This window comes from Anopheles funestus, chromosome 2RL (genome assembly GCF_943734845.2).
Source record: "Anopheles funestus chromosome 2RL, idAnoFuneDA-416_04, whole genome shotgun sequence".
Lineage (NCBI taxonomy): Eukaryota > Metazoa > Arthropoda > Insecta > Diptera > Culicidae > Anopheles > Anopheles funestus.
In genome coordinates this window covers 8,200,569-8,212,798 of record NC_064598.1, presented here as the reverse complement: position 1 = coordinate 8,212,798, position 12,230 = coordinate 8,200,569, and the positions used below count along the sequence as shown (strand labels likewise).

The 12,230-nt window shown below is 43.0% G+C and overlaps 1 protein-coding gene across 14 annotated transcripts in view; it reads right to left on the bottom strand.

Moving 5' to 3' along the window:
* Window positions 1-12,230, bottom strand: part of LOC125761428 (glutamate-gated chloride channel) — a 91,396-nt gene that overhangs the window by 48,439 nt on the left and 30,727 nt on the right. For all 14 annotated transcript variants that reach the window (XM_049422542.1, XM_049422544.1, XM_049422541.1 and 11 more), the window contains 2 exons: window positions 3,262-3,347; window positions 2,839-2,951 (listed from right to left, as the gene is read on the bottom strand). In XM_049422542.1, coding sequence (XP_049278499.1) covers window positions 2,839-2,951; window positions 3,262-3,323 — 175 coding nt within the window. In that variant the 5' untranslated portion in view covers window positions 3,324-3,347. The remainder of the gene's footprint in view (window positions 1-2,838; window positions 2,952-3,261; window positions 3,348-12,230) is intronic.

The window sequence follows — 12,230 nt, the reverse complement described above, 5'->3', positions numbered from 1 at the left end:
GTGTTCTGATCCACACAGACTGGGGTATCAATTTAAGACAGGCAAAACTTGAAATATCTTCAGGGAGTGCGCGCTAATGCGAGGCTCCGGGTTTTTTTTTAGGTTTTGCCTTCTCCTTTTTCGGGTTTCGGGTTTGGTTGTACATATTTTTTATGTGTTCAAGATTACGAGAAAAAGGAGATTTTTTCTTCTTTGTTAAAAGGCATGAAGACTTCAACAGCAACAAAAAAATCGGAGAAAACAAATCAACCACAGAACCGTAGCAGGGGTTGCCCGAAAGCAACACTAACTGGTTGCTGTGTTACGAAAATGGACAGCGGTTTTTGGTGGGGATGTGTTTCCAAATGGATCACGCTGGCAGACGAACACGCTTTCTCGTCCGTTTGTCTAAGCCCCCGTGTACGAGCACATCATCCCAACTTAACTTGCACGATGAGCTTAGGTAAATTATGGGTGGCTCAATTTGTGTCCGCCAGCCGTGCCTAACCTCTAACACGGCTGGTGCTCTTAAGGCAAGGTCTTCCACATCCACATTCCTAACCAGGACCAAGAAACACAGCACAACTCTCCATCTCACACCCTGCACGTGGTTTGATGGATTTGGGGAAAAGTTTTCCATTTCAAGCTTCAACAACATTTGCCAGCAGAATTCTCAACTTCAGACACTCAGCCAAGCAGCTCATCAGCAGTCGATTTGGTTGAGCGAAATTCAAATAGCTGATTTTACATGTCCGCTCAGCGGTGGTGTCCCCGATACACCGTATACTATCGAAATACTGCTTGGGAAGAACACACAAAATGTCACTTCACTTGCTTTTGCCGTACAACCACACCGAAAGCCGGAAGCCATTTTGCAGGGTAGAAGCTTTTTTTGGTTACCGGCCATCCAGAAGGTAAATGGGCCCACCCCACCTTAAGGAGATGTGGCAAAGCAAAATGTCGAGAAGCCTGGTGGTGTCGTGAAGTTTTTTGCCTAATTTGGCAATTTGTATGATTGAAGGACGAACGGCGTTTGCGTTTTGAGCGGGGTTTTTATGTGATTTTTTGGGGCCTGAAACAAAAAACAAAAAATAACCGAAAAGTGTGTGTGTATATGTATGTCCACGGCGTTCCAAGTTATCGTGGAAGTAAAAGTTGTGTTGGACGTTTTTAAGTAATGTCATTCCGTGTTTTTTATCCTTTTTTTTGGGAGGAATTTTTTGTATGTTGCTTTAACAAAAGGCGAGGGTTAAGATGTCCAAAGAAGAGGACAACAAAAAAAAAACAATATTTGAAAATGTGTTGTTTTAGCAGGACATCTTCTCCTCAGTGCTGGTGCCATCCCGATCACCTCAGTTATAGTGGTTGACCAATGGGTACGTGTGTGTTAGTGTTTGACCGTCAGGTTAAGGTTGTTGGGCAATTTGTCCGAATATTTCTACAGACCACCGTGTGTTTACCACCCGTCGCTGTTTGTCCCTTCCCCGTGTACGCCGTCAGTTACTAAATTTGCTCTCCATCTTCACAGCTGGAGGTTGTGTTTTGCAACTGCCATTTTCCTTTCCATGAGAGTGGGGTTATGTTTTTGGCATCTCATTTACATGCGATTAAAATGCACGGCACCACCCACCATACGGGCACCATCGGGACCCTTTGCCCATGTACGGGTCACCCAAAAAACGTAACAAAACAAAAGCGACAAGAAACGCTTGGAAATGGAAACTTTACCAAAAAGGGGAAAATGAACACTAAAGCTTGTGGGTGATTTGTTTTCAGAGATTTTTTTTGTGATTTTTGTCAAGTGCTTCGGTTTTCCATCGTTTTTTTTTTTGCGGGGGGTGTTCCAAATGATTGGTTTGAGATCGGTGATTTTAAATCAGAACGATAAGAAGAAAAAAAAGCAAAGCAAAACAAAAGCTGTCACTCTATTGCAGCTCGGGATTAGAGCAGATATAACCCCAATCCCTTGGAAGTTGGGAAAGCATTCTTGGAAATGTAGGGCGAAGGAAATGGCGCCCTACAAAAAAGCGGTGCCATAGTGCCCAGAATCGTTCAACCTCCGTCAAAAGTTCGAAAATCCTTTGAGAGTTGCCACTGGTTTATTTGGCTTGGATTTTTTTTCGTTTTGCGGGTATATCAAAGGAGAGTCACTTGTTGGTGTTAAATAAAATACTCTCGAGAGAAGCACAAAAGTTTGTTGGTAGAGGGTGCAAGTAACTTTCACTTTTTCATTTGATTTATTTTCGCGATTTTTTTTTGGCGCGTCATCTTTTGGTGTCATTTTTATAAATTATGAAACAATTCAATGTTTGTTTTCTTCCCCTTCAATCTAATTGTTTTTTTTTCTAAAATAGGACATTCACTAGTGAACGTCACAGTGGAATCGAAAAGAACTCGATTTTCACTTGATTTAAATTTAAATAAAAAATGAAAATTTATAATAGTAACATGGAAAAAAATTTGAAACATTAGAAACAATTATTGAACACATCAACTCAACTGGATTTGAGTGATGTTGATAGTGAACTTAAATTCAACTGATATGGCAGTATATAAAAATCTTCCAAACATTACCGCGCTTAATTTCGCGGTGTTAAATAAAGAAAAAATCGAACTATAATTTAATATTTTCTACTCCAAAGCAAATTACTTTTACTCATTTATAAATTAGCCAACGTAAGAGAGAATTTTCAATCCACTAAGAACAAAATAAAAGTCTAAACAAAGAAAAGAAAACGGCATCGAATGCACAAAACCCAGGACACGAAAATCAAAAGCTAAACTTAAGGGCAGAAAGTAGAGTAGAACAGGCCGAAACCGAGTAAGCGAAACAAAACTGGACACAAAGGCTGGCCTTACCGGTTCCGTTGATGCCCGACGGTCGGATACGAGCGTCGTACTTGCCGGCGCCCAGAATTTGATCTAGAATCTTCTTTTCCTTCTCGCGAAAGTTAACTTTGGCATTGTTGGCACTGGAAAGGGGCGGAAAAAGTGAGGAGTTCAATTGTTTGTGGTCCGTGAACTGTGATGCGTTATTAATATAATTTAAATTGAATTCGGACAAAAAATCGAATTTCATTGCATATTTTTCGTGTAATCATGTATTGTATGAATTTCATAAGTTACAGTGACAAGTAACATTTTTATCATGAATTATCTAAAAATAATGACTTAAAATTAGTGCTTTTTTATCATAAAACAATACATTTGTGTTCTTTGTTTGACGAATTGCATAACTTTGGGCGTTTGCAGTAAAACGAAATTATCTTATTATATACTTACAGCGATGCACTGCACAGGCAAGCGAAGTAAAATATGGCCCAAAAGAAATGGCCCGAGGCCATTCTGGTAACGTTCGATTATGGATCCTGCAAGTAAAGAGAGCGGAGAAATAAAAAATAGCATCGTGCATTTGAAAAACCTCTAGGTAGTAAAATTTCTAACGACAGTTTTATAAAGAGAAACGGTTGGCTCATTATTAGATCGTAAGATGACAATCGCAAAGGGAAAGGCACACGTACAGCGGTAGCATTCCAGCATAAGTTGACACTAACTCAGCTTTTATATCAGTCACTTTACTTCAAAACGATCCCTGGCCTCACCCGGTACGGTGAGGTGCGACCAGCTCGTTTCCCAGATAAAACGCAGCGATATAGCTAAACGAGCTTTTTAATACCTTCCCGTTTTCGTGGTATGGCGCCAGCAGTGAGTGGACAGCTCACGGCATAGTACTCGATGCGCCGAGTTTATTACAGTCTTCCGGACCGTCCGGCCCCGAAAGGGGTTTTGTTATAAAGCTTCGGTACTCATCGCTACCGGTCTCGATGGGAAATTACAAACGATCAGTGTTTGGATGGTTCTAGCACCATACCCACCCCGAGGGGGCCGCAAAACTGTTCCGGCTCGGATGGTGTCGTATCCTCCGGTTATGCCGGTGTCAGAGTGAAGGTGAACTATTTGAGCCATTCCGCTTTACACTGTGAAGAAGCGTGGCAGAATGGAGGCTTTTATTGACAGATACTTATCAAGCGGGGTGGTGGGTATAAGCGGAACCTAGGAGTAGCTCAACTTCAAACTGACTTCATAAAAAAAGGGAGGAGGAAATAAAAAATGTCTCTTGGAATGTAATAGGAAGATGCTTCTTCGCTTCGCCGTCTGTCATTTTTCTTGTTGCGCAACAGTGTAAGTAAAAGCCACATCAAATCGCAAAGCTTGTGGGTAACCACGCACTCCATCCCAAAAGGGAATTCTTCTCTGTTCGTTGGTTCGAATGAGTGTGAGTAAGTTTTTTTTGTTTCCTTTTCCGTTCGGGGTTTTCCACTTATCCACACTATAAACCTATTGGGAATAGATTGAATTTGGTGTCCCACCGGGGAGAGCGAAACCAAACATTCTTCTACCACCTCAAAAAGGAGGGAAGCAGTCGTTAATCTACGGCACGTTGCGTAACGACGATTGATGAACGACGGTTTTGGCTCTCGAACCACAGCCTAACTTGGGGGTTAGCGTTAGGTTCCGGTTGACCTTTTTTTGTTATTGTTGTTCTATTTTGTTAGTGCCTTCCATGCCGTTCCGTTTGGTTCCGTTTGTTTAGATGGTCCAAAATTGATCGTGTGCGCGTATGTTTATGTGTGCTCTTGCTTATGCGGTACGGTTATGCTATCAATCCTTTGAGCTTTCGAACGTCCTTTGGCGCTAAGGTCAATCCAGCACACCTCGGTACGGGTGGAAAAGTTTTCCACACGTGTGTTCGCGCGTACCCTTTCACCATCTTTCCACCCGCCGTACCTGGCCCAACCGAGTGCGCCCTCGATCGGAAAAGGGAAAGTTTTCCCTGACCTGAAAGTTGCGGTAAATCGGCAATGATTAAAGCCGCGATGTATGGGGAAAGGGATGGAAACAATAGAACTTTTCGGTTCACTACAAGTTCAGGTGGGGATGAGGATTTGTTGTGTTTTTTTTTTATTTTGCTTTTCCGTCAAAGTTAGCCGATACATAACGCTCGAAGTTGTTCCGGTTAACCAACAATCTTTTCCATTTACGCAAGGTGATCGTTTTTGTTTGACCGACCGCTAACCTGTCCCGGCCAACTGGAATGGAGGAATGGGGGGGGGGGTAGTGTTTCGGTGTTTTATTTCCAACCTTCCAACCCGCAAATTCCCTTTGCGAATGGGAAGTTTTTATGGGTCCACTGTGTATCGACGGTGGGAAAATTTTCAAACAACACACACTCACACACATGAATGCGTGGAAAACCATACCGCGTGAGCTTCTTTCTGGTTTGCATGTGAAGGATAATTTTTCACCATCCGAAGCCATCCACCAGTGAATAAATGACGTGTGCTAAAAGTGAAAGTGAAACGTACAAAGGGACGACATCGAATGGCGTGCGATGCCGATTGCAAATACCTTTCCCATCCCAACGACATCCAGGAAGTGTGTGTGTGTGTGTGTGTGCGACTGAACCATCGTTCCTCCGGAAGACTAATGGCACGGGGAAGTAAATTACGTTGTAACATGAATCTTTTTTCTCCACTGCGTATGCCATGCCAAACCGTACTAGTGAAGGGAGCTTGTTTTTTTTGTTTGATGTCGCTCTTTTTACACTCAACATATTACCCTGTGCCCTGTTTCATATCTTGTTTTAATGCTTTGAAGAAATCGCTTTCGCCTGCTACACCCGATGGGACCGGTACCACACGGTTCCACTGTCGGTTCGCGTGGAAACAGTACCGTAACACGGGAAAGCTTTCTCGAATGAACATCATTATGGGCAATTTGAGAAGAAAAATCATGACGATTTGATTCACTTTGTTCGTGTGATGAGCACGGTCGAGGACCGTAAGGGAAATCGTGTACGATTGGCAGGGGGGGGGGGGGGGGCCGGGGGGTTAGAACAAGGGTGGAAACAATGGAGGGTGGTGGTCTCCGTTATGATAAAGTGTGCCCAGGGTTTTTTTTTGTTTGCGTGTGTTTTGTTTCTTATGGGGAAAAATTGCATGAATATACATTTCGAATGCAGCGAAACGCGAGCGGGCATGATTTATGCGCACGAATGATAAATTATTGTTTTTGGAAGTGAAACAGGAATGCTTCGTACTGGCACCAGTTGTAATGGTTGAATAATTTATAATTTTATTTATTTAGACTGATTTTTTGTTTTGTTTTTTTTCTTCTCCGTTGTGGTTCTTTTTTTATTGTAGAAACAAGAGCTAATGATGTGGTAAGTTTAGTTAAAGTTTTAAATGTTTGTAATTGTTTTTATTTCGTTTTCCCAAAAAATTGGTTTTGAAATTCTTTTGGGATCCGGATTCACAGAAACGGTGGAGGCGCAAGTCGTTTATACGCAAGGAACGATACTAAATTCCATTCGGGCTAATCCCCCATTAGGTAGAATCGGCTATATTGACTGGGTAAGTGAAGTCAATTATAACCAGGAATGTAGATAAAAACCCAAAACGGTCGTCGTCTGCATTTTTGCTATCTTGCATACATTCAGGCGCATATCAAAGAACTTTAAAAGTTATGCAAATCACATAACAAAACATGTTTAACAAACAGGCTCATATTTAAATTCAATCTAACCTCATCTAAAGCTTAATGGCGTTTCAGGCGTTAGAGTTTATTTGTCATATACAAAAAAAAACCAATACATCAAGAAAACATACGTATTCTAGCTTTTTTGTTCTTCTTTTGTCCACAAGTGTTCCCCAAATAATCTTTGCAATATGTCAAGAACCGATGCCGGGCGGCACCGATCTGGTTGACATTTCTGTTCTTTTAATATCCCAATGTCCTACCTCTCGCGTCACTAGGTTCAAGCAGCGACACGCCTGAAAAACTAATCCTTTTCTTCCCTTCCCTTCCGCTGTTTTCTCTTCTTTCCCTCCCCATCTCCTTATTGGGGAGAGAGAGAGAGAGCAAGAACGAAATAAAAAAAATGCTCGAAACTCCGAAACTCGCTTGATTGATTCGACATTCAACAACACTGCTCAAGTTCGTCGATAAACAAACCATTCGATTTCTCATTTGCTTGATCCTTCCGGCACTCTACATGAAGAACCGTTCCTTTCGGATTCGGATCGGGCGGAAAAAAAATCCCACCCGGACCGACGACGATGGCAAGCGTCATCCGTATCTGTTGGTCACTTTCTCAAGAGGCTTCGCTCTAACTAAGTTTCTTGTTTGCCGTTATTCGGTACCCGTGTATTGGCACGTGGACGAACGACGATGATGACGGACGGTATCGATGCGTAAAGTGTGTCGACCCGTGTGCTGGCAGAGGGTTACGATCAGTTCGGTTCACTTCACGAACGGACGGATCCGGATGAGAGTCCTTTTTCGTTCGGTGGACCGTGGAAACTGTGAATATGCGTCTCTGTCTGTGTGTGTGTATGTGTGTGTGTGTTGAGTATTTGGGTGTACATTTTTCATGTTTATGTTTCCGCTTTTTTCCATCTCTTTTCAGTATGTTCTTTTCTATCCTTTTCCTGCAGACAAGCGCTTCTTACGCAGGTTCGCTTATACCCGGTGAGTGAATAATCCTAACTTGTATCGAGAAATAAAAAGGAGTTAGTGTGCTAGTAGCCATGAGTACTTGTAGTAGTAGTAGTAGTAGTAGTAGCGGTAGTAGCAGCAGTAGTAGAAGCTGAAATTGTATTCTCAAGTGTCAAACTTTTACTCGGTGACCGCTCTCGCTCGAGTGTCCTTATCTCTAACGACATTGTGCACAGGACATTGAGCTTATGTATCGTGATGAGGCGAAGCTTTCGATGTCACTCTTCCCTTCTGTCGACGCTGGTAAAGAAATTATGGTGAGGATGGGCCGTTCTAAAAGATGTTCTGATGATCGTTTCTGAGATGCTGTACCAAAAAAAATGACATGAAATTCGCACTGGATGATAGGAAGGCGGAGGGGGGAGGTCCATCTTTTTCGATTCCTTCCAGAAATAAGTGTGACACTTTGGTTGGCTTTCGCTCCGCCCGGCACACTAACCTTCCCATTTCTTATCCTTCGTTGGAATCTTTTGAGCAAAGAGCAAAGTGAAAAAGGGGGAAAATATTATCACCGGGAGTTGCTTTTGGTGAGGAATTCTGGGGTTTTTTTTGGCCGGTTTTTTTTGGTACATGTGACTCGTTCACTCACCGTGTCGTGTCATTTCTTTACCGACCCCTTTTTTTCTTACTGCGGCCCAAAAGGTAGCACCCGGAGGGTCACATCCGGGGGCCATTTGCCACCCGGTGCGCTCCCGGTAACCGTTCGCAACCGGGTTCTACGTCCTGCTCGAAGGTCGTGTGAAGGATTTATCCTCACGATTTGATTTGCGTGCTGAAGGATGAGGTGGCACCGGGAGAGAGGGAGAGAAAGCGAATGGTGGAAGCAAAAATGAAGACGATGCGAAGCGAAAAAAATGCGAATGTCCCGTTAATTGGGTGTCGTTCCGTTCCAGGATTTTTGGTGATGCTTTCGGGTTAGTTTCGGGGCCGAATTCCGAAGCGCGTGGCATTCGCTTGGAGGGTTGACGATCGTGCAGGGGAAGAAGAAACTAAGGAGGAGAAGGACCCAAAAGTTTATTCGGCAGTGGAGTGATGGAGCGGAAAAAAGGCGGGATTGGAGGTGTTATGCCTCTTCTACCCGTGATTGCGTCGACTTTTATCACGAGGTTGTCCTCACGCGTAGGATGCTGGAGAAAATTGATACTTATGGTAATTAGGTTTTTTTCTGTTGCTCTGCTTTTCCCAGTACCTACACAACGTATATTGGGTTTCGCCTTTTTTTTCTTTTATTTTGCTCTTGGGCATCTCAACCTCTGTACGAGCAGCATTTAAAGGGAACGGTGTGCATGTAGGCGATTAACGATTTTTTTCCTTGCTTTTCCTTCGTCGGCTTTTACTACTTTACCTTTTGCCAGGTGTGTAGTGCAGACAGTGGAGTGCGAAAGCGTGTGCGATGAGTTGGTAAAGTTTTTTGAAAGTTACATTTTGATGTGCAAAGCTGTTAGCGTAGTCAAACATTGTTTAACCGTCGGAAACAGAAAATATAATTAATGAGTGAAGTGATTAATGTTGATGGGACATTGGAAACACTTGGTGAAGGTACTTGTCACAAACGGTAACGTTTAGAGGCACGTTCATTATCGAACAAAGGTTAAGTGCAATGTTTTCCTTGTGTGAAATATATTTCAATGTGTAATTTGTTATGTTTTACTTTACTGCGTTTTAGTACACACAATTTTAAACATTTAATATATTCAACATCCTTAAACATACTCCAAGAAAAATATGATAATTTGAACAATATCGTAAAAGTAACGAATTAGCAATAAACCAACATTCAAGAATAATAAATCAGAAAAGGTAACAGTCGTTGAAATGCTAAATCCTACGAAAATTGTTCCTAAAGCTCTTAAGAGTCAACAGCCTAATATTAAAATGTCCCTTCGTCACACTCAGTATCAAATTAAAAAAAATATCCCAACATAAGATGTGAATGTAATTCGACACTGTTTTTTATTTGCAAACACTAAATCATTGCAGCCCCACAATGGGAACATGTTTGGTGGTAGTGAGCTAGCGCAAGCAAACGAAAAAAAAAAATCCCGTGTGATTACGTGAATAATCCTACTGTGCGTCACTTGCGTACGGCAAACCGTGCTAAACCTGCTCGTTATCAACGGACCCAATCCTCCGAAAAAACATTCTCCCAACCAGCACGAAAATATGTAAGTGGGGCGGAAGTTTCGAAAAAAAATAGAAACCATTTCCAATGTAGCCATTTCCATTAACCGACATCATCCGTAACAGTTACCGGGCGCCCGTCCGGAAGAGAAGTCATACGCAGAAAATGGGAGATTTCATGCTGGAATGTGTGGGTCCCCATGCTTTCTGGTGCTGTTTCTTTCTTTATGGAAGTGCGGGTGAGTTTTTTGGTGGTTTTTGGTGAGGAGAACGGGAAGGATGGGCAATGTGAGACACAGTAACCGACCGGAAGTTAGATAAAGTCATCTATTTCTTCAAGCTTTACTTCTCAAAAAAAGTGTGTGTGTTTGGGGACGGGTGGAACGAAGACTATCGAGCCACTTTTGCCTCGTGGGGCGTCGATTTCGCGAGGAGGGGAATTTGTCGTGGAAGGTGGACGGGAGACGGTTGAAAAATCCGCTCAACAAACCAGTAGCATCAGTAGCATCGGTTGTTTCGCGACAGTGCTGCGCAATGTCGCGCTTAAATTATCCAATTAAATTAGAATGATAATAAAAGTTTAACTTAATTAAAGCGACCCACACGCCCGGTAGTGTAACGGGATGTGGGAGAGGAAGGGGAGAGGGCAAAGGAAGGACAGAGGGGGAAAAATGGTACGGAGAAGCATTAAAAGGGGGAGCTCTCGTGTAAATCGTGCAATCAATTCTGGTCGCGACGTGCTACTCGTCTACCTGTCTCCCACCGGTCCTCTACATTCCGGCTAAGGGAGGGGTGGAGAGAGAGAGAGGGGAAAGGGGGGGGGGAGGTTTAACAATCTAATTTCCCTTTAGCGTGCAAAGTTTCAATGGTTTCTTTTGCTCGTATTTTTCGACCCAAAAGGCGACCGGGATCTTCTCCCCCCATCGCAACCCCAAACCCACTTCCCCGCTTCCCATTCCATTTCGGGCTCATCTTCTTTGCGCATCGATGTTTTAATTCAATCCGCGTAACAGTGGCCTTCCCTGGCTCATTTTCCGGTGTATCGGTCGGTGACGTAAGGCTAATGAAACCTTAATTTTCGCTTTCCGCTCGATAGCGAATGGTGCCGTGGCGTGCCCGAAGGGGGTGGGGTGTAGTGTAATGGATAATTTAGAGCGCGCTATTTCGCTCGCTGCCACTGACCGCAAAAGTGCATAATCGCAAATGACTCGGTTGCAGTTTACAGTGACCAACCGTAATGAGAACTACCCTTCGAAACCTTCGCACTACTACAACCCTACGGTTTTTGTTGCTCCGCCAGATTGACGCAATTGTCTGAGGGACGATGAGATGTGAAGAGAGGCAGAACATTACAAAAAAAAAATTGCGACTGCCATAAAATGATACCCAGGCAGGGTTGGAGGAAATAGAAGGATGCTTCACTCTGTCATTTGTGGCCAGACGACGACAGCTGGCAGGCGAACAGTGGCCAATCGTCGTTTGCTTCCCTACCATGACGGAGATCACAATATCGGGTGCCCACAAATGCTGAATTTAATTAAATAATTAAATACAAAGTGCGACGAGCTTTCTGTATGTTTTCCGTTTTTTGCTTCTTTGTGTTTTTTTTTTGCTTGATCGTTCGTGGGTTCGGGAATGTTAGGTAGGTTACGCTATCTTGCTATCTACGACTGGTCCGTGTCGACGGGGTTTTTTGTTTTTAGGAGCGTGCGGATTTTTTGGGAAACAAAAATAATAACCCCACAGCGAAAGACAATCGGGCGGTTTTTGTTTCATGATTCAGTCGCGACTTCCGTTGCGTAAGCCCATCCAAGGGTAGGGAAGACACAAAAAAGGCAGAAGCAAGACGAAAAAAAACAACTACAACAAATTAACGAACGCTCGTGCGAAGCGTGCAACGTGACCCAAAAATGGTGGATGCTAGAAATAGACAGAAGTAGATGGTTCATTGTGGGAGAGAAACAAAAAAAGTATGAACGATTATCATAGACAGTCAGGACACAGCAGAATGGAAAATAAGGGAGGATAATATTTTTAGTAGCATCTGTGCGTGTGTTTCACTTGTTTTTTGCCCCTTGCAGACATTTAACGATTGCATAATCTGCTCATTACGCACCGAGCTTTGTACATTTGATTAATTATTATAGTGGGGAATTATAGTGCAAGCACAGTTGGTAATAGTAGGGCCATTAACTGTCCATAACGGACGCTAGTTTGCAATGCTGCTGCAAAGTGACGCTGGAAGGGCATTATTAGTGTGCAGCATGTTGTCCGTTAATCTTTGTCCCTTTTTCCTCGGTGGGTCCTTCGGTGGCTATCGTACTGGCGTTTTGGTGGAGATGGAAAGAGTTTTCTGTTTGGCCAGAAAGTTAGAGATTATCCTTTGCTGTTCGGTGTTGATGTAATCCCGATTGCTTTTGTCACGTTTAATAGGTGACAATTGTTTGGCAAATTGTGTGGTGTCGTGCGAGATATGGAGATGAGATAAAAGTTTCGAATGTTGTGTATAAAATCGCATAACAAGCAGTTGGTTTGTTGGTATACGCTTCATGAATGAAACAATTATGAGACCA